Source organism: Gadus morhua, chromosome 8, assembly GCF_902167405.1.
Source record: "Gadus morhua chromosome 8, gadMor3.0, whole genome shotgun sequence".
Taxonomy (NCBI): Eukaryota; Metazoa; Chordata; class Actinopteri; order Gadiformes; family Gadidae; genus Gadus; species Gadus morhua.
The window spans coordinates 11267186-11291964 of NC_044055.1; the positions used below are offsets into that span (position 1 = coordinate 11267186).

Here is a 24779-nt window from a genome sequence, read left to right on the forward strand (position 1 = left end):
GGGGTGACGGTGGGCATACGAGCAGGTATGAGGAAGCATAGGGAATCGGAATGTTGGAATAAACCAAGTGTACTCTTTTGTGTGTTCACATACGTGAACATCTATCTGATCATTTTATTAGCCAGTGAGTTTATCAAGAGCAAATAAACACAATAATTCACATGGGTTGTCACTTTATTCTTCACAGTATTAATCTGTCTGCAACAATAAGCTTCAAAAGCCTGGGATCATATGAAAATACTTTTATGAGAAGCGCATGATTTCCTTCTAGTATTAACCGGTTTCAATCACAAGAGATTAACGAATAGTAATTGTGATTACCGAAAAAGTGATTGCTTTGATAAGCCAATGTCTAATGCCGGGAGAATCCCACTAGCAAACACTATGAAGATCAGTAATAATACAGATAATGTAAGACAATAAGAGCTGAAAAATACAGTATGTTTCCAAAATGTTACATTATATACATAAAGTAGGCTTTGCCTTAGCTTTACATATCACAGATACAACAGAATACCACAGTACTACCGCAATGGACAGTTACTATGAATGATTGACTTTCACAAACAAACTTGCAACTGAATCTATGAAAGAGAAAAAAAAATCAGCATTAATGCTTAGACTAATCAGTTTTCGTACATTTTGTCATCACAAGACATGCGTCAGCATTCCATTAAGTTGAATCAGCATTTTCAGATGTGAGCTGTTTTTTTTGTTAAGACTGATGTAACAGAGAAAGGTTAATTTGTCTCATGAATGCATTGAAGGAATATCAAAAAATATATTCACGGAAGGTGATGGTTAAAAAAACAAATAGATGCCCGAGCAGATTTACCTGACTCAATTATTGAACGTTTTTTATATACATGTAGCAGTGAGCCGTGCACTTTTGTCATTTAACGGACATGTCTTTTTGTCCTATGGTCAGGTACGTTTATTTTCATTTGCAGTTCCAACAACCAATCAAATACAATAACTACAATATATTTATAGATACATTTATATATTAATAAAAAAGCCAGTTAATTAAAATCAATGCAGTTGAAAAAAACAAACAAAATTCTTCCATCACACCCAGAGCACTATTTAAATATATAATACACAGATCAACAATGAAGTCATCATTTATCACAGAGCTCTTTTGAGTGACCCTTAGTGGTTGTCGTGGGAAACTTGTCCAGTTATGGCATAATATCATCATTCTATGCCCTATCTTGCTGCACTGAGAGAGAAGGACAGACAAGAAGATAGAGAGAGGTTGGTTTTACTTAAGAGATACTCAAAATGCTGAGCGAACCAAAAGGTAATTTCCTGTTGGCTTTGCGACATCGGCCTAATCTTTTACCCCTATGGTTCCAAGGAGGCTTTGAATGCATTCGGGGCCCCACCAGTGGTCTGTGTGAGGCCGCTGTCACCAGCACCGACACACGTACGGCGGCTCAAAGCCACCGCCATGGTAGAAGAACACGTGACCCCCCCCCCCCCCCCCTTCCTCTCACATGTTGGCCTCACGCCTGTCTTTGCTCGGTGAGGGCTTGGACGGCTCCTTGCACGCTTTCCCGTTGGCGGGAACGGCGGCGACAGCCGGGTCGGCAGTGGCGGGGGTTGTGGCGGCGGCGGCGGCGGCAGCAGCGGCGGCGGCGGCAGTGGGGCGTTTGGCGGTAGGCTCCTCGCCGCGGGACTCGGGGCTGGGCGGAGCCGCGGGCGGCGTCTGTTCGACGGCGGACGGTGCGCTCTGCTCCTGTTGCAGCTTGTGGCTCTGGAGGAGGCGTAGCTGGACACGCAGCTCCAGGATGGCCTCCTGCTCCTCGTGGATGGCCTGGTTCAGGTGGGTGTTTTTGTTCTTGGGAGGGAGGGAAGGAGAGAGGGAGGGAGAGAGGGAAGAAGAGAGGGATAGAGGGAGAGAGGAAGGAAGAGAGAAAGAAAGAAAGAGAGAAAGAGAGAAAGAGAGAAAGAAAGAAAGAAAGAAAGAAAGAAAGAAAGAAAGAAAGAAAGAAAGAAAGAAAGAAAGAAAGAAAGACAGACAAGGCCGGAGAGCGTTTAACACAACACATCGGTTGTACGATCAAAGGAACGTCATGTGATTCGAGTTCATGCTATTTCCATCTGTCTGAGTGCAAATCACTTTGATGTCTATTGTATATCATTAAATCACTTATATTTTGGAATCAAACCTCACTACAAAAAATAACAGCAGACGGAACTATCTCCTTTATTGCGATGGTGTCACAACCTAGCACCCACAACTTAGCACCCACAACCTAGCACCCACAACCTGGCACCCACAACCTGGCACCCACACCCTGGCACCCACACCCTGGCACCCACATGAGCATATCAGAAACCATCAATGCAATAACCTTAAGCGCTTAGGCCGCAGCCCTCTCTCCACTCACCTCCAATTCCTCGTTCTGCTTCTGCAGGTCTTCCAGAATGAGCTGAAGCTCCTCCTCGTCCTCGCTCTCGCTCTCGCTGTCAGAGGAGTACTCCTCCGTCTCGCTGCGTCCCTGCTGGCGGCTGGAGACAGGGAGCCATGCAGGGCTTTAGAAGTGCACAGCACTTCAGCTAGAGCTGGGCGATTCATAGAATATTAATCATAATTCGAATTTATGGTCAATAAATGTTTTTTTTTTTTGAAGAGTAAAATGTCAACATGGCAGCATGCGCTGAAAAAGTGAGTGCTTAGAGTTTGACTAAAGTCTGTGTCAACCCAATTTTGCTTTGGTTAATCATTGTTAATCTTCAAAAATAATTCACACTTAAAAAGATATACATTTGATTCAAACCGATAATCGGGTTTGGTTTGAAAAAAACGATTAGTTTTAGGCCAGATCGCCCAGCCCTTTAGGCTGAGGATTCTGCTATCACCTCCAAAGCCCAAATCACATGGCGGGGTAGGGACAACGCAGAGGAGTCCCATACGAAGCCAGCAAAGCAATAGTTGCCGCTACATGTCCCAATGTTGTGATTTTGTTGTTGTTGTGGTCTAAATTTTGTGATTTTATTGTTTGTATTGTGTTGTGTTTTACTGTTGTAAAATGTTGTTTTATTGTTTTTATACTTCAGTGTTAGGTTTCCCTTTTGACCGAGATGTTATCCTGTTTCCTGCCCAGGGACTATTGATGGAAATTAGCTTATAGTTTACTCTGGTACTGCTAATGAGTGCATTGTCCCTGTCAAATAAATAAATAATCGTGCTCTGTGCGCTTCGTGAAAACTATACAATTCTATTTCTTTTTTTGGTTGGCACTACAAATATCAACCAAAATTCAAATGCATAACTGTTCATGGAACACTATACTATAAGGGCAATGATGAATATATCTCCAGAATCTTTTCACTTTTGTCATAATCTAAAGAAGTACAGCCACGTCCATTGACTCAACATGATTGTATTTCACTTGATGGCATTGCCGGCATGTGGTCTTTGTGCTGTCAAAAAAAGACCCAGTGGCTTTTTCCCTAAAAGGATACATTTCCAGGGCAGCCTGGTATTGTAAAATACTTCTTTGAACACAGTGGAAACTGTTCTAGGTGAAGGGAACTTGTAACGAATGCATAATACATTATACATCATCCTTTAAAGCTTTCTTATGTGTAACAACAAGCAAGCGAGCATTGTAAAGACAAAGATTGAAATGCAGAAGTGGGCATTTCCCACTCCGTTTAGTCCGCAACATTAAGATGAAATTGCCACGGGCACGGATGGGATTGACCGGAAAGATTGATTCCCTGAAACAACCAACATTTGACCTACTCCACATTCAGGACCCAGCTAGCATAAAAACACAACATCATCCATGATAAAAAATATAACTAAATGAGGGAACAGTACCTCTGTATCGCAGCTATCTAAATGAGGGAACAGTACCTCTGTGTGTGGGCTATCTAAATGAGGGAACAGTACCTCTGTGTGGAACAGTACCTCTGTGTGTGGGCTATCTAAATGAGGGAACAGTACCTCTGTGTGGAACAGTACCTCTGTGTGTGGGCTATCTAAATGAGGGAACAGTACCTCTGTATGGAACAGTACCTCTGTATGGAACAGTACCTCTGTATGGAACAGTACCTCTGTGTGGAACAGTACCTCTGTGTGTGTGGGCTATCTAAATGAGGGAACAGTACCTCTGTATGGAACAGTACCTGTGTGTGGGCTATCTAAATGAGGGAACAGTACCTCTGTATGGAACAGTACCTCTGTGTGTGGGCTATCTAAATGAGGGAACAGTACCTCTGTATGGAACAGTACCTCTGTATGGAACAGTACCTCTGTGTGGAACAGTACCTCTGTGTGTGTGGGCTATCTAAATGAGGGAACAGTACCTCTGTGTGGAACAGTACCTCTGTGTGTGGGCTATCTAAATGAGGGAACAGTACCTCTGTATGGAACAGTACCTCTGTATGGAACAGTACCTCTGTGTGGAACAGTACCTCTGTGTGTGTGGGCTATCTAAATGAGGGAACAGTACCTCTGTATGTCTGCTATCTCGGCCCTCAGCCTCTCGATCTCCTCCTTCTCGGTGGCGATCTGTCTCCTCAGCTGCTGCTCCAGGGACAGCAGCTCCTCCTGCTCCGTCAGGATCTCGTTCTCCTGAGGAACACACGACCACGGAGACCACGGGCGGAATGAGACCCGGATGCAGGACAGACGGACGAGCACAGATATTGATGGTGGGGTCGGGTGGCGCTGTTCACCCTCTCCAAGGGTTTAGGAAAACACTTTAGTCCGTCCTAATGTTACAATTATTTAAAATCTGCTGGCACGTGTTTAGAGCTATTCTGTGAAGCAAACCGAATCCTAGTTACTCTGTAAAGGACGCTGTCGATGAACGGCTCGCGCTAAGGACAGCCCTTGCCACTGATAGGTGATGCAGGAAAATAGATGTTTATTGATAAAAAGAGACAAGATATGCCCCATCCAGGGCGGTTCATTACCCTTAGAGCACTCCCCGCACACATCAACTTTGCATTTATTTTTGTTTTTTTATTGGTTGCTTGTTTGTTTTTTACCATTGAGTGGGAGAAAAGCGCTATACAAATACCATGCATCATTATTATTAGAATGTGTGCATCATTACCTGTGCAAGAAGGATATTGATGACCTCCTCCTCATTCTCGTTCATTTCCTCCTTAGAAACATCCTCTTTAGATAGGCTGGCTATCTCCTGGGCTATCTTGCTCTCGCACTCCTATGTAAAAGGAACCAGTAAATACAAGTTTTGTGCATTAAAAAATAAATAAAAGTAACGTCTATTGTACCCATGTTATTATCACATTTTATTCACAAGCTTTGACAACTTCAGTGCTGTATCTAACTAAAATAATAAACTATTGTAACTGTAAGGAAAAGTTAATTAAACTAAATTAACTTTTCCTTTATGAAATAGAAACTGAGCTCTGTTTCTAAACATAGATCTGAGTCCTCAGAAATTGAAATAGTTGGTATAGTTTTATTAGATCCCACAATATAACATAACAGCACATATTATTCATAAGGAGGAATGCTTTATAGAGAAGACATAGGAAACAAAAGACATTACAAAAGGTAACAGATGTGTAGATGCATTATATGGACTCATCCGTACATTGCACATTGTATGTGCAATGTATAGGACTAGATTAGGGAATGGCAGGCTAGTATGTGAACATGTTATTGCATATAGGGATGGATGGATATATAGACGAATGAATGGTAGAACAGAGATGGATGAATGGGTTGGCTGTATATTTTTATGCATGTTATTTTAAAGGCCCCTCTAGCGATGGGCATTGGAAATGAGCTAAAGCTATTAAACGTTATGATCTTTTTCGGCTGGATTGTGCACAATCCACATGAGCTGCATCTGTCCCTAACAAATACAAACGAACAAACTAAAAAAAACTAAATCCTGTCCTGGACTCGCCTGTCTCTTGGCCTCTCTCAGTGTGCGCTTGAGGGCGGTCAGGATGCGCTGCACCTCCCACAGCCGCTCCTCCTTGGACAGGTCCTTCACGCCGGCCTGCAGGTCCCTGTGCAGGCAGTTCAGCAGGAACTCCTGACCACACACACGTACAAGTCGGCTTTTAGCTCTGTCAATGGTGCCCCCCTACCCGAAGCAATTAGCCAATTTCCCCCGGGGATCGTTCAAGTATATCTGATTCTGATGAGGGATTCCAAACAGTCTGACCAATAGAGCTGGTGTGTGTGTGTGTGTGTGTGTGTGTGTGTGTGTGTGTGTGTGTGTGTGTGTGTGTGTGTGTGTGTGTGTGTGTGTGTGTGTTACATCATTTCCGATTCCTTTCCAGCAACCTGTCAACCTAATTGAGAGACCTAAGTCTTTCCAGTTATCATGAGCGCAGATGTTTGTTTTGGCAGCAGACACATGGCCAGCCAGAGGAGGTCATCTTTATACAGGACGCTGCATTGTAACAGTGCATCAATTCAACTCAAGCTAGGGGTGTACGGTATAAACGCTATAGAAAGTACAACGTGTGAATTTGCGCTACGGTATGGATATTGACGTTACCGTGAGGCCGGTGTGACCGGTAGACAGTGTTGGGTGCAACGCGTAACAAAGTAAGTAACGCGTTAACACAGCAACCTCACTACTTTTTCGTGTCAAAAGTAAAGTTACGCACAACTACTGAAAATATGGTGACGAAACATAGTTCCTATTTCAATTCGGCGCAACGTTACTTTTCCAAGGGACAGATTTGACAGCGATACTGGCAGTATGCTATTGCGTAAGCACGCAGGCGAAACTATACTGAAAAAACTATACTGCAAGGTCTGCGAGCAAGTGGAGAAAAATCCATACTATTAAACATTAGTGTTTTCAGTTAGTTAAGAAAAGATTTTGGATTTTCTTTTTATGCCGTTTTGCTGCCTAACCACTATTTTACCCCTTCAGAAGCATATCGAAATTAGTAGATAATAATACCGTTACCGTCTATGCCTCAAATCATACCATGATATACATTTTAGTCCATACCATGACAGCCCTAATTCAAGCTATCAGATATCGTTGCACCCAGATATACAAGAATCAGGAAAGGGTCGCATGGCGAAAATGCTAACCAAATGTGGCCGCTATACACGCCACACGCCACATGGTGGAATAAATGTTTGGTAGCAGCCGGTGATGTCCTGTTGAAGATCCTATTGAGGGTCAGTGTGGTGTGTGGACTCGCCTGTCTTCGGATCTCCTCTTTGATGCTCTCCTGGGTCTCGGGCAGCGCGGGCATGGTGGCCATGTTGGACCAGCGCAGCGGACGCACCACGGGCCTCAGGACCACGTCTCCAAACAGCTCCCTCACGTGGGTGAAGAAGATGTACAGCACTCTGTTCCCGATCTGAACCGCAACAGGAGAACAGCTCTAATCAGGCCCAATATCTAGTCCAGCCTGGATACCTAGTCTCCACTCAGGGCCTAGTCTCCACTCAGGGCCTAGCCTCCACTCAGGGCCTAGCCTCCACTCAGGGCCTAGCCTCCACTCAGGGCCTAGCCTCCACTCAGGGCCTAGCCTCCACTCAGGGCCTAGCCTCCACTCAGGGCCTAGCCTCCACTCAGGGCCTAGCCTCCACTCAGGGCCTAGCCTCCACTCAGGGCCTAGCCTCCACTCAGGGCCTAGCCTCCACTCAGGGCCGGTCTCCATTCAGGCCTGGACTCCAGTCTAGTCCTATTCTCCAGTCAGGGCCTAGTCTCCAGTCAGGGCCTAGCCTCCACTCAGGGCCTAGCCTCCACTCAGGGCCTAGTCTCCAGTCAGGGCCTAGTCTCCGGTCAGGGCCTAGTCTCCAGTCAGGGCCTAGTCTCCAGTCAGGGCCTAGTCTCCAGTCAGTCTAGGTGCATTACAATCCATACAGATTGTTTGATACCAAATAAAAACTCATTTTTAAAAATGTAAGTAAGCAAAGAAAGAGCAGTTCTTCCGCGCCGTTAGACCACCCCTCTCCGTTTTACCTGGACGGTGGGGTTGAGCACGATGGAGATGTTCTGGATGTTCATCTTGGTGTCGGCCTCGCGGGCGATGACGTGGTCCATGTGCGTGACCAGCCAGGCCAGCAGCAGCCCGCCGCCGGGCGGCGCCTCCGTCAGCAGCCTCTGGATCTCCGCCACCTTCTCGGCCTCCGTGGGTCGGCCGCAGGCGTCCTCGCAGCGCTGCACCAGCTCCCGGCCCAGCAGGTGGTCGGGCAGCTCGCGCAGGTACTGCTTCAGCAGGCTGGCCACCGTGTGAGGGTCGTACTCCTCCAGGCAGGGGCACTCCTCGCGGTCGTAGGCCGCCTTCAGCTCGTCCACCTTGGACTTCATACCTGGCGGGGGGGGGTGGATGAGAGAGTCAGGGCACGATCTGGGACATGGGAGTCCTCTGTTAGGAAGAGAGTAGCTGTTGAATCCAATAGGGATCCGCCATCAGTATAACTCCAAGGTAGAATAAGATCATGATTAAGGAGGAAACTCCACATTCTGCAACGTTCAGTAAAAGTATTGAGATGGTACTTGTCATTGGACACTAATTATACACAGCGACAAAGCTGTTCTGGTGCATCCCTACAATCAACTGAACCGACCCAGACATTAACGATTGACATACACACACTTTCTAGCATAAATACAGAGGACTGTCTGTCTGCCACTGCCAATCATCAATCATTGAGGAGCAGAACAAAGATGTCTCCATACCCGACACTCGGTAGATGCCCTCACACTTCATGCCGTAGCTCTCGATGTAGTCCACACACTCCCTGAAGACGGCTGGCAGCTGGATGCAGTCGTACAGGGCCGTCCTCTTGACGGCCTCGGCCAGGGGAGCCCCGAAGACGGGCCTGAACGCGGGGGCCTCCACGAGCAACGGCGCCGGCTCCGCCTCGACCGGCTTCTTCTTCTTCTTCTTCTCCTTCCACTGCTTGACCACGTCGGCAGCCGTCAAGTCCTTGGACTTCTTCTCCTTCTCCTTGTCCTTGTCCTCCTTCTTCTCCTTGGGCTCCTTGGGGCCCTTCTCCTTCTCCTTGGGCTCCTTGGGGCCCTTCTCCTTCACCTTGAAGTCCTTCTCCTTCTTCTTGGAGAAGCTGGGCTTCTTGAAGACGTGGATGCCCTTGGAGCGCTTCATCTTGGAGGGGCTCTCGGCCTCGTCCGCCGAGCTGTCCTCCTGGAAGGCGGCGTAGCCTTCGGCTGGAGGCAGGGAGGAGCAGGAAGCAAACAAAAAGGTTAGGAACACAAGTGGGGGAAAACGCAGATACATACACCGTGTTTGTGCTGAATCGGATCTCCCCCTTACAGCTGCGGTGGAGGCGCCGGAGCAGAAGGAGCGAAAAGGAAAATAAAACAGGAAAGTAGGTTGGTTTTGAGAACAGGGAGTTGGAGGAGGAGAAAAAATAAAAAGGAGGTCAGTTACTGAATTAGAATCATAGCTCCCAATGCACAAGACAGGCTCCTCTCGCTGAACCGGTTATCTGTTGGATCTGTCATCACCCTTTAATCGCAGCAGCTACCATTAGTCAGACCTAATTAGTGCCCTTTTAATGAGGTTGTTGCCACCTTTAAAATCACTAGACTATTTTCTTTTTTATGAAAAAAATAAAATAAAAGGAGGTACTCTGGGTTTACACTGAACTAGCTCTCCCACAGTGACCTGGTTGGAGTGATAAGGCATGGAAAGTAAACTAACCAAGATATCAACATAATCTGCATGCATAAGAACAGGATAGGAATTTACCATTTATACAACAATGACATCAGTGCGTTATGCAAGTATAAAAGTTTGGCACAGCAAAACAGGTAGCCCAAATAAATAGGGCGGACATTTTTTACATTAAATCCTAAGGTAATCGTTGAGTGGATTTCAGAATGCAACTCACAGTAATGAGTCAATACTTAATGTTGTTCAAGTTTAGAAAAATACCACTACGTGTTTTTTGCAATTCTTGCCATCCCTGAAAGGAGGGATGCCCCCGTATGTTTTCCTTCTCAAGGAATACACAGGCGGACCACTCGGGCTAGGGTTCGAGAGCTTCAAGTGAGGCAGGGACGCCCTTCGACTCCACTGCAATAACCTACTGACAAGCCTGACCACCCCCGACAGCGGGACGTCACCGCGCCTTACTTTTCTTCTCCTTCTTCTTGAACTTGTTCTTCTTCTTGCCGTGCTCCTTGTCGTCCTCCGACAGGTAGGGGTCGGCCGGCTCGTAGTGGTGGTGGTGGTGGTGGCCGTCGTGCGGCGGCGAGGGCTCCCCCGTGCGGTACAGCCCGGGGAACTTGGTGGGGCTGACCTCCTCGGAGCTGGGGGTGCGGGCGGCACCCCCCGGGTGCTCAGCCCGCCGCTGCTCCGAGGGGCTGCCGCCACTGGGGGGCAGGAAGCACTCCGTCATGGCTGCTCTGCCCTACTCAGGCCTCTGGCGGCATTACATCACACCTGCCGGGAACAACACACACACACACACACACACACGCATATATATTAAAACCCCGGTTTCAGAGAGACTATACAGCGCTCATAAAGCAGACAGCACGGCAACCTTGTCACAGATCGAAAGGTTGGTCGATCTGTGTGTGCTTTGAATTGAGCGCAGTAAATGGATATGCCAGGGCGGAAAAAACACACACACACACACACACACACACACACACACACACACACACACACAGGTACTGGGTGTGATATTTCTTTTCGTAGAATAACTCTGGGATTCTCACCTCTTATTGGTTAGAAGGGCTCTCCTTTAGATCGTGTTTTGATTTGTCCTAGCTGTTTGCGGGAGTTTAGGGCTTACCCTTACCCTAACCAGAACCAATTGGAGGAGAGCCCTTCTATCCAATAAGAGACGAGAATCCAAGACTTATCCTACGAAAAAAAAAACTGCGTAACGGGTGGTAAATGCTTGCATTTTATACATGGCTGATCTCTGCTCTACAAAACAATCAGGAGGTCATCCAGGAGGACTTCAGGGTGGACTGCATTCACGCTAAACGAATGTTAAGCATTCAGGTGGGAAAAACTGCCATTGTAATCCTGAAAAAGGTTTTTGGCATAAAGAGTTTTTTATGATTATTTTATACTCAAGGAAAGTTTTGTTGGCTAGGTCACAACAATAACAGCTTCTAGTACTGTTGCATTTTACTGACAATATACTATGTTTCAACACAGAATCAATACTGTTGGAAAATGTCAATCACATTGATTCTGGATGAATAATTATGTAAATGATTGTAATCCTACAAATATGCAGCAAATAAAGATTTGGGCATAACGAAACACCCAAAAGTTGGACGTTGTGAGTTGCAAATCAAATGCACAACTTAAACCCGTTATTGCATAGTTATGCTCATAAATGTCATTGGTATTCATTGCCGTCTATCACCTATCAATACATTGCTAAAAGTTGCCTTTAGCTGAATCCATGGTAGAATGAAAGAAGGAACACGACAGCTGCAGAAGTAATAAATACCCACCAGATGGGGCTATGATGTAGAACGAATACGATGGTAATCTTTTAACAGGGCATAGAAACAATCAGCAATGTCAGCAAAAAATGAAATGCTCCGTATTGCTAAGGAAACAGCTTAGCCTGGATCATTATGGTTTAACCCATTCCAGCCTCCAAAAAACTAAAGAGCTAGCAAATTTATAATATAATAGGATTAATGACGTAAACATGGTGTTACAGGGTGTTCTAAACTACTGATTGTCATTAATAGTAGGTTAAATGTAAATGCATTTTTTGAGATCATAAAGACGAACAGTCAAATGTCAAATAATGTTAGAGAAATGGTTTAGACCTTATGTGGACATCGTTACAACCTAATACTGCACTGAAGCTACAAGCCAAAATTGTAGCTTTTTACTTAGTCGCTAACAACTGTGAAACATTGCCATTGTAAATGTGCAGTGCAGAAAAGTAAAATCATGGGTTCATCAAGAGATGAACACAAGCTGCTGTCAGCATGTTTAGCTGACAAACCCAGTCCTCGGTTCACACTACAGCTCGTTGCAAACATGTCGTAGGCCAGAATTAAGGGAAGTGGCTGGACAATAGAAGCGTATACTATTAAAGTTGAATAATTCAATTAAATACATACACTGTGCACTTGTGATCTAAAATTAAGAGGCCCATATGCTAACAACTTGGCTAGATAGCTACGCAGCTAAGCTAGCTGATTCGCTAGCCCAACAGTCCAATTTAGCCCCCTATTTTTTAAAAGAAACCCTAATATAAAATTTGTGATTATTACATGTACTGCAGTATAGTTTGTAACTGATATCGTTGTGCCAAACACTCAAACGATAAAATTGAGTAACTTTACCAACTAGTAGTCCGTTCGGTCAATTTCACAGTAACGCTTCCGGCTTTCCATATACTAAATAAACCCTTCTGAGTCTGCGCAACGGCACTGCATGGTAGGAAATGTAGTTCAATAAATGCATTTAAACTACAAAACAGATTTAATGGTGCAGCTAAGCCAATACAATTAAATATATAGAACTATGACCTGCATCAGTAATAATACTAACTCCTCCATCTGGAAACCATAAAGGGTGTTTAGTTTGTGGTCGTACTTTACAAGTCATTTTTTCACAAACTAAACTTAGTGTACAAAATGTAGTTGGAAGAAATATTAATTCTCATGTCAATTGAGCGTAACCACCTGTCATTCTTAATCACACATCCCCAACCCTGTGGTGATATTCCAAAGATTGATGATCGTCACCAGGCCACATGGAACGCATTAGTTCCATGCTATATTTGGTGCTCCTCTCTCCCACATAACCCACAGCTGTACCGGCATAAAAAAACAACACTGCCCCGATTCAATATCATTAAAGAAAGACAAACAAGGTCTCTTTGTGCCTTTAACACATTTGCTCCTTGCTAACTACTGTTGCATGCCAAGTGGGAACAGAATCAGCGATAGTGCCTTTGAAATGCATTTTGGCATAACAAAGGGGGCTTGTTCAGCAGTAAAAGATTGGCATCAGCGAGCTGGCTCTCTCGAGACAGACAGGGAGCAGTGAACACCTGTGGACGAGAATGGTATAATAACAACTTTGTTTCCCCAGGAAATGATGCGTTTCCTGGCCAGCATAGTGCTTAACTAGGACTAGAATGAGAGAAGGGTGACGCAGGAGAAAGACAAAACCCTTTCAAATCAAACACAGTAAATACATCCACACGTCAGTCACCAAATCTTGTTTTATTTGGCATCCCATAGGACATTTAGCGGATCGTTGTTGTAAAAATACATTATTCATATACACCTCTAGTAAAAAAAAAAAAAAGAAAAGAAAAAAACAGATCTAAAAATATACAGTGAAACGTAACGGCGAGATACAAAACATAAGGAAGAGCAAATTGGGGAAGGAGGGGATATTTTACAAGGATATTTTAAATCGTTAACACACACCGGTCATAGCTTTTTTTTTTCTTCTATGCCTTCAGTCCACATGCATAGGTACATACATCAGGTACCCCACATCCCATGCACCCCCGCTTCAGAACAAACAGTTCATGCACTTCACAGCCTTGCTGCCGTAGTCCACACACTCGGGTCCGATGCACTGGCAGCACGCGTTGTGGAACCACCGGTACTTGGATCCTCCCATGGACTCGCAGTAGAGTTTACACTGGCGGATGGACACGCAGTCGTCGAAGTACACCACGGTGCACATGTTGTCTGCGACGGGAGACACACAGATGGGGACACATGAGTCACACACACGTCTAGGCCATGACATGACTACAGCTTGCGGGAATGTGTAGGGGTTTATGCGACGATAAACCGACGCCACATCGTTCTTACTTTTATATCGCGCGTAGCGAGCGAGGGGCTACCACATGGTTTTCGGTGCCCATAATGAGCTCTGCGGGAAGTGCTCATGTTCATGAGTGTGTCTTTTTATAGCTAATAAGCATGGGGTCGCAGGAGCCAACACAGCTCCAGAGGAAAATAAAAACCAACCAACACCACCGCACCACGGTTTCCAACTTTCAGTTAAAAGTGGAAAGTAAATTGATTAAAATCGTGTAAAAAAAAAAGAAAGGAAGGAAAAAGACAAGTTGTCTTTTAAGCTGTGCCGTCTTTTTTTTTAACTGCCGTGTTTGTTTGTCTGTTTGGCCCTGAATTACCTTGTGTGTCGTAGCTGGCGTGAATGCTGTTGCCGGGGAGCGAGACGTTCTGGTGCTGGTCTTCCAGCGTCTCCAAGAAGGACACCAGGTTCTCGTGGTGGGACAGCTCCTCCGCCACTGGGAAGGACACCACCATCATGTTGATGGGCGCCTCGCCCTCTGTCAGCGCGCGGAACAGCGAGGGGATGGGCCGGTGGAGCTCCTCCACGGTGCTCTTGGACGTGGCCGGGGAGTCGCTGTAGTTCTTGGGGTTACACATGCCTGGGGACGGGGACAAGACGGCACCACGTGAACACGCGGAAGGAAATGACATTTAACATCGAAATGGTGGAGACTGAAGTTTGAGTGTTTTATAGCATTTTGCTTCTCGAAAGAAAAAAAATCATGAACTTAAACCGTTGGTTTACCCCCTGTGTCCCTGCTTAGTGTCTTTTGCAGACTACATTTCACTTTTAAGCCCAGTAGCAAATCACTTGGCAAACACCCCACACTCACATATATGACTTTCCTAACCCTTTTTGAATGAGTCAAAGTGAATGTGAGCTTATGGGTGAATCATTCAACGGGGAACCAAGACGGACGCAGGAATAGGATTACTCATCAGCGGTGAAAAAGCAAAAGCCCAAACAGCTGTTTTAGATGAAGCATACACGAAATCCTCCCTCCATCCCCTCCCTGCTGTCCTCCCTCTCCTCTCAAAACACAAACCGTGCTCTCCCCCTCGGCTCTTCTGCCCCTGTTAGGTAGAACCACTCACAGACACGCACTTCAAAAGCCGAGCGCTTGGCCCAAGACCACATGTTTAGAACGGAAAATTACTTAAAATGGACATGAAGCTCGCACCGCGAAAAACAATCTCATAAATGAGAAAGATCGACTCGCCCGCAGCCGAGGGTTGTCTTCAGCTGTGTTAACAGAGGAAAAGGTCCGTCCAATAGGAAAACTCTTCGGGAAGAAAACATCTGTACGCCAGCAGTGAGCTGCGCGCTAACAGTGTCATGTGCTTTTATTTGATGCCGGCCACATGAAAGAATCTGATCTAAGCCCCGCTTGTCAACATGCACCATAATATCTGCCAATCAGAGGCGATCTGAAGGCCCCGTGGGCCGGGAGGGCCGGTTCAGATGGAGACACAACGGAGTAATTATTATAATGCTTTTCTGCTCCACAAAACGGCTGGTGTTTTGTTCACTGGCTTGTTTATACACCCCCAACTGCGCGCACAGGCAGAGAGCATGAGGTCAAAGTTCACGGGGAAAGGGGTTGACCTTACTTTTCTGGGCTCCGCTTCTTTTGATCTACCCGAGTCTCTGAGGGACTTCCTGACTGTTTGGGTAGGAGCTACGGAGTAGGGACTAACCTTTTTCAATTTCCTGTGCCCTAATAACATGATAATTAACATGGCCTCCAGAGAATCTGGAAAGCAGTTTGGGTTCACTACACGGCAACAAAGAAACAAGACTCCTTACTATGGCTTTCCCATCCTTTTCCTACTCTTGAGGAATTTATTTTCAATAAGAGCTAAGGTTTTATACATGACTAGAGGCCACTTTTCAAATAATATTGAACAAGTGATAATAGACAACTCTGGAATACTACTCCAATATTACCATTACATTATTATATAGGGCAGAGGTCTAGCAGACCATTACAGAAGTGAAATGTTCCCGGTTTAGTCCAATTCACAACCAAAGAGTTCAACAGCAATGCACTAACATTCTACCTGCTCAGCCTAGTTGTTTAAAATCAAAACCACACGAGATCCCGCAATCGGAAGAGTGTCTTTCAACATCTCATTATAATTTCTATAAAGTCCCAAAACGTATTTTTGTGATATGATAGGTTATATTATACGAGACAATCAACCCAATAATATTTAGTTATCCACCGGCATTACTTCGGCCAGCTATGGCATCGCCCTGATCGAAATGACGGTAATACCTGTATTATTAGGTGAAGGGGATAACAGGGTTAAGACATGAGGAGGGATACTCACCAACGCAGTCACAGCACTCCTCCCATAGGGTACCCAGACACAGCATGCATTCTTTGCAGCAGGAGCAGTTTCCATCGGTGGGACGGCATTGGCACAACTCCTGCATCACACACACACACACACACACACACACACACACACACACACACACACACACACACACACACACACACACACACACACACACACACACACACACACACACACACACACACACACACACACACGAGAACCCACGTCAGCCATTGCCCCATAACATATGTAATAAAAACAACATCTTAAGGAGCTTGCCACATGAGGACACGGGGTGCTTTTTCCACTTGTGTGTTCGTAGAGCTGTAAAGGTCAACGGTTCTGTCATACAAAGAATTGCCGTATGAAAACAAGGAGCAGCTGGGGTTAGTTGGAGTGGTTTCGGACATTTCAAGTGACGTTATGGAACGGGGATACGGATTAAGCAGCGGGATTGGTTCAACATTATTTGCAAAACTGATTTGTGTGTTTGTGCCCGTGTGTGTGCGGCGCGTTGCATTTTTGGTGTTTAAGCATGAAACAAATAAGGCAATTTATAAGATAAACATAAAGCAGGATGTATGTGAATGGGAACGTTTGTGGCATTTGGACACATAATTTACACTATACAAACTATTGGAACACATTGTGAAAACAAAAGCACCTGTTTGGCTTTTAATAACAGAACAAAGACGATAGACTTGTATGGAAATATTTTTCTGCTGCAGGTAATAGCAGGAGTCAGCACAGGATCACAGGAAACATGCCATTAGTACGTCAACAGCCAGGGGCCAATAACATGTTATGGCTTCCAGGGCAGTTGTCAAAATTCCTGACACTAGCACTTTTCAGACATATGAAATGGCATAAAGGGTATCTATGAATATCTCCATTAACAAAAATAAGATTAGTGTATAAAACTGTTGTGAAACGGTGTCGAAGAGAATTGTCTCTGAATAGGACAGTACCGGTGCTGTATTGAGATGTTTTCGGTAGGTCGGAACCTGACCCTGTTAAGAATCACCCACAATTATTTTTGGGTGGCTTTTTCTCGTGTTACAACCTCCAGGGTAGAAAGGTGCAGAGGAAGGGCACTAGGGCATCATTACTTTTTCCATTGCAACCTTTCATGACTTCATCACGTCATCAGCTTTATTGGACAAGTGTGTGTAGACTACACCTAACCAAACGCTTCCACGTTCCTCCTGGCTCTCCAGGAACTCAGAAAATAGACCTACAGCTAAACTTGCTAAAACAAAGCTAAAAGACTAACTTTAACTGCTACTTTGTATGAATATATAAATATAGAGATCATATATTAAAAAAGTACAATGAGGTTTGTTGCAATGGTGCATGAACAAGGATGAATATATATTGGATGATTAACAGGTAACCTTATAAACATGAGGTAGGTGGACATGACAGTCTTTGCACACATACAATACTACGGTATGAGTGAAATTTCATTGGAAGAGATAATTCGGCAGTTAATTCCCCGTCAACAAAACACACCACCGATGAAGACACCACTCAAATTTGATACGAGTTCATTTTGCAATCAAACCTTTGTTTATTCCTTTTTATTTATGCAGGTTTGAGTGGGCCCCAGAGGCTGAGTGTCTGGCACTACTGGACCGCCGCTTCAGGCGTTTGATGTCTGAAAGAGCCACGCTTGATGCAACCCCTTACAGCCCAGCCGTAAACAAGAGATACCGCCGACATACAACGTTTATTTACAGCAACCAAGTGTGGACGAAACAAGAGCATGACACATCTTCAACAGTTTCCTGTTTCCCAACCTGGCTATTCCATGATTCTTAATGGAATAGCTTTTTCGCTCAGCTTTAACTACACCATATCTTGAACAAAAGAGCCTTCCTGGAGACGCAGCTAGGGTGAATATCAAAGAGGACTGCCAGCGGGGAATCAAAGGAGAAAACAGACATTCCTTTACCAAACAGAATCCAGGTCTCCCTTTGTTGGGGGCAAAGAGAGTGGAAGGGCCTGCTGTGCGGAGTTGCTAATTCCCTCTCACACATGTGCGCACACACACACACACGCGCATTCATGGGCACACACACACACACACACACACACACACGCGCATTCATGGGCACACACACACACACACACACACACACACACACACACACACACACACACACACACACACACACACACACACACACACACACACACACACACACACACACACACACACACACACACACACACACACACACACACACACAGCACATTCCACAAAGTCAAGGTCACTACAACAAGAGCGAGAGTAAGCGAGAGAAGGAGCTGGAAGGAGAGTGAGAGAGGGAGGGGTAGGGGAGAAGGTGGAGGGTGAAAACACCTGGCGACCAGGGAGAACACGGCCGCTTCCCACACATTTTTGAATCCCTCCACTGCCTGCCTTGTTCGGAATGTTTTGTTTCCAACATTGTCTTTGCTCTACTCTGCCTCACCTCTCCTCTTTCGTTCTCCCAAAGCCTCTCCTAAACATAAACAGTGTCTGGGGCATGATAAAAGACCAGGGCCCGTGACTCAGAGGCGACTGCAAACAACCCCACACGCAGTTCCCCTAAACCCCCAGCCTCGCCCTCTCTGCGCCGCCGGCCCGTGGTTAAGAGGTAATCCGATGAGCGGCCGTTACGACCGCCTCAAGGTGGAAAATTACACCTTTCGAAAATCTCACTGCAGTTGCCTGAGAAGGGAGGGGGGGGGGGGGGACCCAAGTACCAAGGGGGTGAAACAGAGGACTACATTATACCCACATCAATTTTGAATATGCTTTATGGGTCACGGAAGTGTAATTATAGTCATAAATATACTAACTAATCCCCGACCACATCCAGGTCTCCAAACTGCCCCCCTAAACAGGGCGACTTGTGAGGCCAAATGAGCATCGTAGTGCAAACACCTCCGGCAGCCGTTCCCTCCTCGGCAGTGAACAGAGATGGATGAGGTTTCACTGAGAACCACCAGAGGCTCAGCACTCTCACACTCAACAAGTGGGGGCTCTCCGAAATGGAAATCACAGCAATCAGTCATTGCTGCATGCATACGCCAGGGGTGTGTGTGTGTGTGTGTTTGTGTGTTTGTGTGTCTGTGTCTGTGTCTGTGTCTGTGTCTGTGTCTGTGTCTGTGGGTGGGGGGGGGGGGGGGGGGGGTCTGGAGAGTGAGACGTGTGCTGCCTTGCCCCGAAGAGCTCTGGTGGTGGTGGTGGTGGTGTGTAACTTGGAAAGTGCGGCCCCACCCAGCTTAAGAGGCCTGGACAAAACCGTCTGGGCTGGAGGCTAGCCTGACAGCCCAACCACTAAAGCAAGTCCACAAAGCTTACTGCTTTGTCTCACACACACACACACACACACAAACCGACCAGCAGGACTTTAACAACTTCCCCAACACACACACACACACACACACACACACACACACACACACACACACACACACACACACACACACACACACACACACACACCTCGCTATGACCCTATCCTGCCCCCCCTCCTCCTCCCTCCCTCCCTCCACAGCCCCCACCCCGGGGATTTGGGGAATCCAGACAAATGAGTTAAGGTGGCAGCCGAGCGCATGCAGCGGGGCCCCGGGGATAACGCGTCCTACTAATCACCGGCAGCGCCCAGCGACGGCCACGGGGCCAGGGGGCCACGGGGCCCCGGCGACGGAGCCTCTCCCCTCTCTGACAGCTAACGAGCCGGTGCCGCTGAGGTCAGGCTCTTGGCACAGGGCCATCGAGAAATAAGGAGCAAGAAAATACACACACACACACACACACACACACACACACACACACACACACACACACACACACACACAAACACAAATGGGGGACCGGCTGGTTTGTTCCATGAGTATGAAGAATGAAGGCTTTATTGCATTAATAAATCATTTGAGTGTAGCCATTTGAAAAGGCCGGAGCCTCAAAGTCAACCGAAAGTCAGCAAAGATTAAATAAGGACAGAAAACTGAAGCATACATGCAATCTGTTTTGTGAGATTCCAATGCCCCTTTAAAAAATAAAAAAGTTTACTATTCCGGGGAAATTGCACCATATTTCAAACGTTTATCTGACCAAAAATAGAGCTCTCCCGGTCAAATGAAGCTCTTCCCTAAACCCCCCCTAGATGTATAAATAACTCTACATTTGGAGGAGCCAGTTTATTTAGAGACCACATCCAAATTCAGCTATCATAACATCGCCGAGAGCCAGTAGGGAGAGAGCGCGTCAGGCCTAAATGGACACTGAGGGTACATAATGAACGAGGCCTGTCAGCTAAGCTAATACAAGGTCAAAGACAAACACTGCATAATCTCACAAACACACAAACCCACCTACAGACAGACACACAGAAATTGGAGGTGAAGTTGACGGGATGCAGACGTAGATGCCAGCACTGTAATAAGCCTCAGCTTGAACCAGTGATGCCATTTTCCTACAGCATTTTTCTACCGCAGTAAAACAGCAGGAGGCCGTCTCGCCCCTGGCCCCTGGAGCCGAATTGACCGAATTGACAGTTCTGCAGTTCCTTCCAGAATCACGATGATCCGAAAAAGCAATATAACCTTGTGATAAAGATGTTGCGAAATCATTTAAAAAAATGCACTGCTGACCAGTGGTTGGGGAAAATTCAGTGTTTCGATTTCCCCCCCCCTGCCTTCAGATAAGTCCTAGCTCTGCCTGTCGGAAACAAAGCATAACACGGCACATGTTCCACCAATCAGTGACTTCTTGCAGCAAACGGCCACAGAGAATGGCTACGTGTTGGTAAACCCGGGGAGGACTGTGCGTCTTCGTTTATGAAAACTCACTTTTTGCCACAGCAAAACTTCTGTTTCATTAGCCTATGTTATGGTATATTCACGTGGACTTAAGACTTTACAGCTTACAGCTTTTATACACACACACACACACACACACACACACACACACACACACACACACACACACACACACACACACACACACACACACACACACACACACACACACACACACACACAAGCAGCAATCGGTAAAAAGAATGAAACACTGAGCAAAATATCTTTCCTTCTTATCAAAAGAAAGCATCTGCATTCTTCAACCAAAAATAACAATAATTGAGAATTAAACGTTCCCATGTCTAGAGCGCCTCAAACTTGGACTCGGGCCTCATTGCTCCTGGACTCCCCCTCCCTCTACTGACTACTGTTGAGCTGCCGATTCACTTCGATCGTGTCCTTCACGCTGAAAACAACACAGTAGAGGAAAACACAGGAGCCTAGACATGTTGGATTAGTACATTATAGACGACGCTCCTGGAGAAGGTCAGGATTTTACTGATAAGAATACGACCCACGGATTAATGTGAAAACCAAAAAGAGTTTGGTTCCTGATTTGTATAAAGAGACCAGGCATGGTGGTTCTGACAGGAGCAGGACTCACTCTCAGGCTCCAGCTCGTGTCCCTGCTGTTTAAGTCTAAATCAGTTTGACGTTTTAATCATCTTAATGTCAAAACTATGTTGTCATCTAAATCATCTTATTGGCTGATTTAGGAATTGTAGTGTCTATTGCAATCTTAACCCTGGAGAAATTAAAGATATACTACTTCGAGAGATGAAACCATGAGCATCAGATGATTGACCGAGTGTCCCAAGACCTACAAATAACGCTGGCAGGAGGAAGGAAGTATGATAACGGAGAGTGCCGGTTTGGCCAAGTTAAATACTACCAGAGTAGAAAACTGAGAGCTGAAAGAGAAAGTGACCCCCGCTCTCTTCAACACACAGTACTGCTCAGTGATGTAATGAAGGAAATGCTGTTCAAAAAATCCCACCCATGCCTCTCATGTCAATGGAAAGGAGGGATTGAGTAGTGCTAAGTATAGCTTTAAATACTACTGCTGTGAAATTGCATCACTGCTCATTTGCAGGAAAAGTCAAGCCCTGCCTGGTATACCAAAGAAATGACAACGGTATCCGTTTTGATTGGTTTACTCATCATTATAAGTTGAAGTTATGCATTATAATTTGTTAATGTGTTGTTTGTCAGGGAATTGACACATAACCTGAAAATGAAAGTGCACCAACATTTATCATTTATGGGCAGCTGTACTCGGTTCTGTAGACAGAATTTACACCATGAATGGAAACCAAGGTTCTGATTTTTTTTTTAACTTTTAAACCACACTCTTGTGTATGTGTAGGCTATATGCGTGCGTGTGCATGAGCATGTGCGTGCGTTTGTGTATGACATGATTGTTGTGCTAATCCGGCACTCAACACAACCCAACGATTGCTAACACAAAGCCAATAACACTACATTATACTAGATCCTACATACACAACCACAACAACATATAAAAATACGACCACTGTGTTCTACCACCCACCAACACACACACACACACACACACACACACACACACACACACACACACACACTCACTCAAGACCCTCACCTGGATCAAGCACTTGCTGACGTCGCTGGCACACAGGGCCTTGTTGCAGCCGCTGGCCGGGGCGGGCAGGGAGGCCAGGAGACACAGAAGCACTGCCAGCGAGGCCGGCAGCAGGAGCTGCGTGCTGGGCCTCATCTCCAAGGCTACTGGGACACAGCACAGGGGCTTCTGGTGCACAGACACCTGAAGGGAGGGGTAGAGGGAGAGAGATGAAGCAAAGACTGCGGTTGAGGTGGTGGTGGTTGAGGTGGTGGTGGTGTGAAGGTCAGAGGGCTGTTTCGGCGTTTGGATTTAAATAAACAAAATCCGTCATCAGTGGAATTCCGGACACGGGTTTGTTGAGTAAATCTTCGCTGAATGATACATTGTCTGACGTAGAGAGGTTGATACATGCACACACGGGGGAGGGGGGGGGGGGGGGCATGACACATAGGTTAACATCATCCGAGTTGATGGAAATGTTGTAAATAGCCGACAAGCGCTCATGCAGTCATGCGTTTCCCAGTCCCGTCCTAGCTGTAGGAAGTTGCATTCTTCCTGAAGTTATCTGCAGCATCTTTTCGAGGCAGAGCTTGTCATGCAATATACGTTGCGTTCTCATTTTGCTATATAATTGCCTTTCCCGTCTTTTGCTTGTTGTTATTAATATGAGTAGTTTAATTTAATTTAGTTTAATTTAATCACGAACCAATTATTATTTTTAAAAGGCAACCGTTTTTAGTGTGGTCGTCTTGCTTTCACCGCACGGTATATTTACCTTTACCTGTTTGTTTTTGTTCGCACATGGACTAAAGAAGTTAAAAACTCTAACACTGATCATAAAAATCTTGGTAAACACAGAGCGATCTGCACCCATCACGCTCGCCCACTTGTTGCACATTGCTTAACATCACGGAGAGAAACCATGTGAGCAACATTAGCTCCCCGACCAGGAGATGCAGTTGGTGGACTCTCCCTCTCAGGACTACTTCTTCCAAACTGGGCTCTTATCGGACTTCTCTCGCACGCACGACAGTCTCGCGATCAGATATGCAAAAAAAAACACAACGTACATTAAACACTTACCACAACAAAGCGATGATGGGCTTGGGAAAAAAAAATCCTCGGGAAACGATCTCTCCTTTACCCCCCTTTGAACTTCTCCACTTTCCAGTATGGAGTGATGCCGCTGCAGTGTCCACTGTCCAGAGGGCGTCAGTCTCTCCGCAGCACAAAGCAACAGGCAGTCGGGCGCCTTAAAGGCGAACGGTCCATTTTCACTTCCAACAACTATGTACGAGACGGACACTGGCGCTGCTTCCAACACCGACCCAGACACGTCTCGCTTCGAGATAAATAGTGAATTGCGATAGTGGAAGATGAAAGATTTCCACTCTGACACCATAAATACCAGCACCACTGAGAGGCTGTTCCTTCCACCGCGTAAACGTCTCCGTATAAATGTTACCCTGCTTCTCACTTCTAGTCCATCGCCCAATGTAGGTAGACTTTTCTTTGGAAGGGGGATTGACCAATGGTTTAAAAAAAACAACTGGCTACGATGATTCGCTTTTCACACGCAAATTTCTTCTTTTGGAAATGTAAACCTCCAATTAGCAATCCCTTGACGCCAGTCGTATAAAGGGTCCCATGAATGGGGGGCCGGTAGCACCCTATTAGGTGTGAAAGGCGGACTCGGAAGCTGTGAAGATGAACACAGTTCCCTGCTGAGAGGCGCGCTCAAGTGTTTTTGTTTTGCTTTTTAACCCTCATTACTGCCTCCCCCATCCTAAACTTATTTGACGCCAAAAACAAATGCACATTTATAAATAGGCAAAGGTCAAATCTTCCTTCACTTCAAAGTTTAAGAATTACAATTGCTATATTTGTAAAGGCTACACTTTTAATTATGGATAATTATGCAGACATAATCCCTGCAATTCTCGATAATGCAAACAGGGTGTATTTAATTAAAGGCCTCTTATTTAAATGGTCTGTTCTACCTAGGGCGGTTGACATCAAATCAAGCGTACCATGCAAGTTCATTCATTTCATCAGCTTCCAACGGGTGCAAGAATTTGACTCTTATGTTCCGACTGCACAGCGACATCTTCTGCCTGAAATCAGTACTACTTTAAGGTAAATGAAATAACTATCCACCTTGGTGTGCCTTATTAAATAAAATAGGTCAATGATAATAATAATAAAATGAGTCAAAC

General features: G+C 45.7%; 2 protein-coding genes and 1 long non-coding RNA gene across 4 annotated transcripts; all 3 read right to left on the bottom strand.

The window, feature by feature from the left end:
* Positions 1–156: 156 nt before the first annotated feature.
* ralbp1 (ralA binding protein 1) lies at positions 157–12357 on the bottom strand. The gene is made up of 10 exons (XM_030364992.1): positions 12279–12357; positions 10081–10389; positions 8661–9149; positions 7941–8290; positions 7171–7332; positions 5904–6035; positions 5079–5189; positions 4470–4591; positions 2397–2517; positions 157–1843 (listed from the first exon to the last, which is right to left on the bottom strand). Exons 2-10 carry the CDS (start codon positions 10343–10345, stop codon positions 1496–1498), a joined length of 2100 nt encoding a protein of 699 aa, XP_030220852.1. The 5' UTR covers positions 10346–10389; positions 12279–12357; the 3' UTR covers positions 157–1495.
* Positions 3469–4425, bottom strand: LOC115549670 (uncharacterized). The gene is made up of 2 exons (XR_003977805.1): positions 4378–4425; positions 3469–4341 (listed from the first exon to the last, which is right to left on the bottom strand). It is a non-coding gene; the product is annotated as an uncharacterized LOC115549670 (long non-coding RNA).
* A 790-nt stretch (positions 12358–13147) lies between the features above and the next one.
* Positions 13148–24205, bottom strand: twsg1a (twisted gastrulation BMP signaling modulator 1a). 2 transcript variants are annotated; one of them, XM_030364994.1, is made up of 5 exons: positions 23634–24205; positions 22582–22764; positions 16095–16194; positions 14099–14359; positions 13148–13646 (listed from the first exon to the last, which is right to left on the bottom strand). In XM_030364994.1, exons 2-5 carry the CDS (start codon positions 22714–22716, stop codon positions 13465–13467), a joined length of 678 nt encoding a protein of 225 aa, XP_030220854.1. In that variant the 5' UTR covers positions 22717–22764; positions 23634–24205; the 3' UTR covers positions 13148–13464. The 2 variants fall into 2 exon arrangements, with proteins under 2 accessions (XP_030220854.1, XP_030220853.1); XM_030364993.1 differs by having other exon boundaries at positions 23647–24200.
* Positions 24206–24779: the final 574 nt, after the last annotated feature.

Excerpts from the sequence above, each read along its gene's own strand:
- ralbp1 (XM_030364992.1), bottom strand. The coding sequence starts at position 10,345 with ATGACGGAGTGCTTCCTGCCCCCCAGTGGCGGCAGCCCCTCGGAGCAG. Across the intron at positions 7,333-7,940 it reads TGCTCAACCCCACCGTCCAG|ATCGGGAACAGAGTGCTGTA; the intron begins GTAAAACGGAGA and ends GTTGCGGTTCAG. Across the intron at positions 4,592-5,078 it reads TCAATATCCTTCTTGCACAG|GAGAACGAGATCCTGACGGA; the intron begins GTAATGATGCAC and ends TGTGTTCCTCAG.
- twsg1a (XM_030364994.1), bottom strand. The coding sequence starts at position 22,716 with ATGAGGCCCAGCACGCAGCTCCTGCTGCCGGCCTCGCTGGCAGTGCTT. Across the intron at positions 14,360-16,094 it reads GGAGTGCTGTGACTGCGTTG|GCATGTGTAACCCCAAGAAC; the intron begins GTGAGTATCCCT and ends CCCCGTCCCCAG. Across the intron at positions 13,647-14,098 it reads CGCCAGCTACGACACACAAG|ACAACATGTGCACCGTGGTG; the intron begins GTAATTCAGGGC and ends CTCCCGTCGCAG.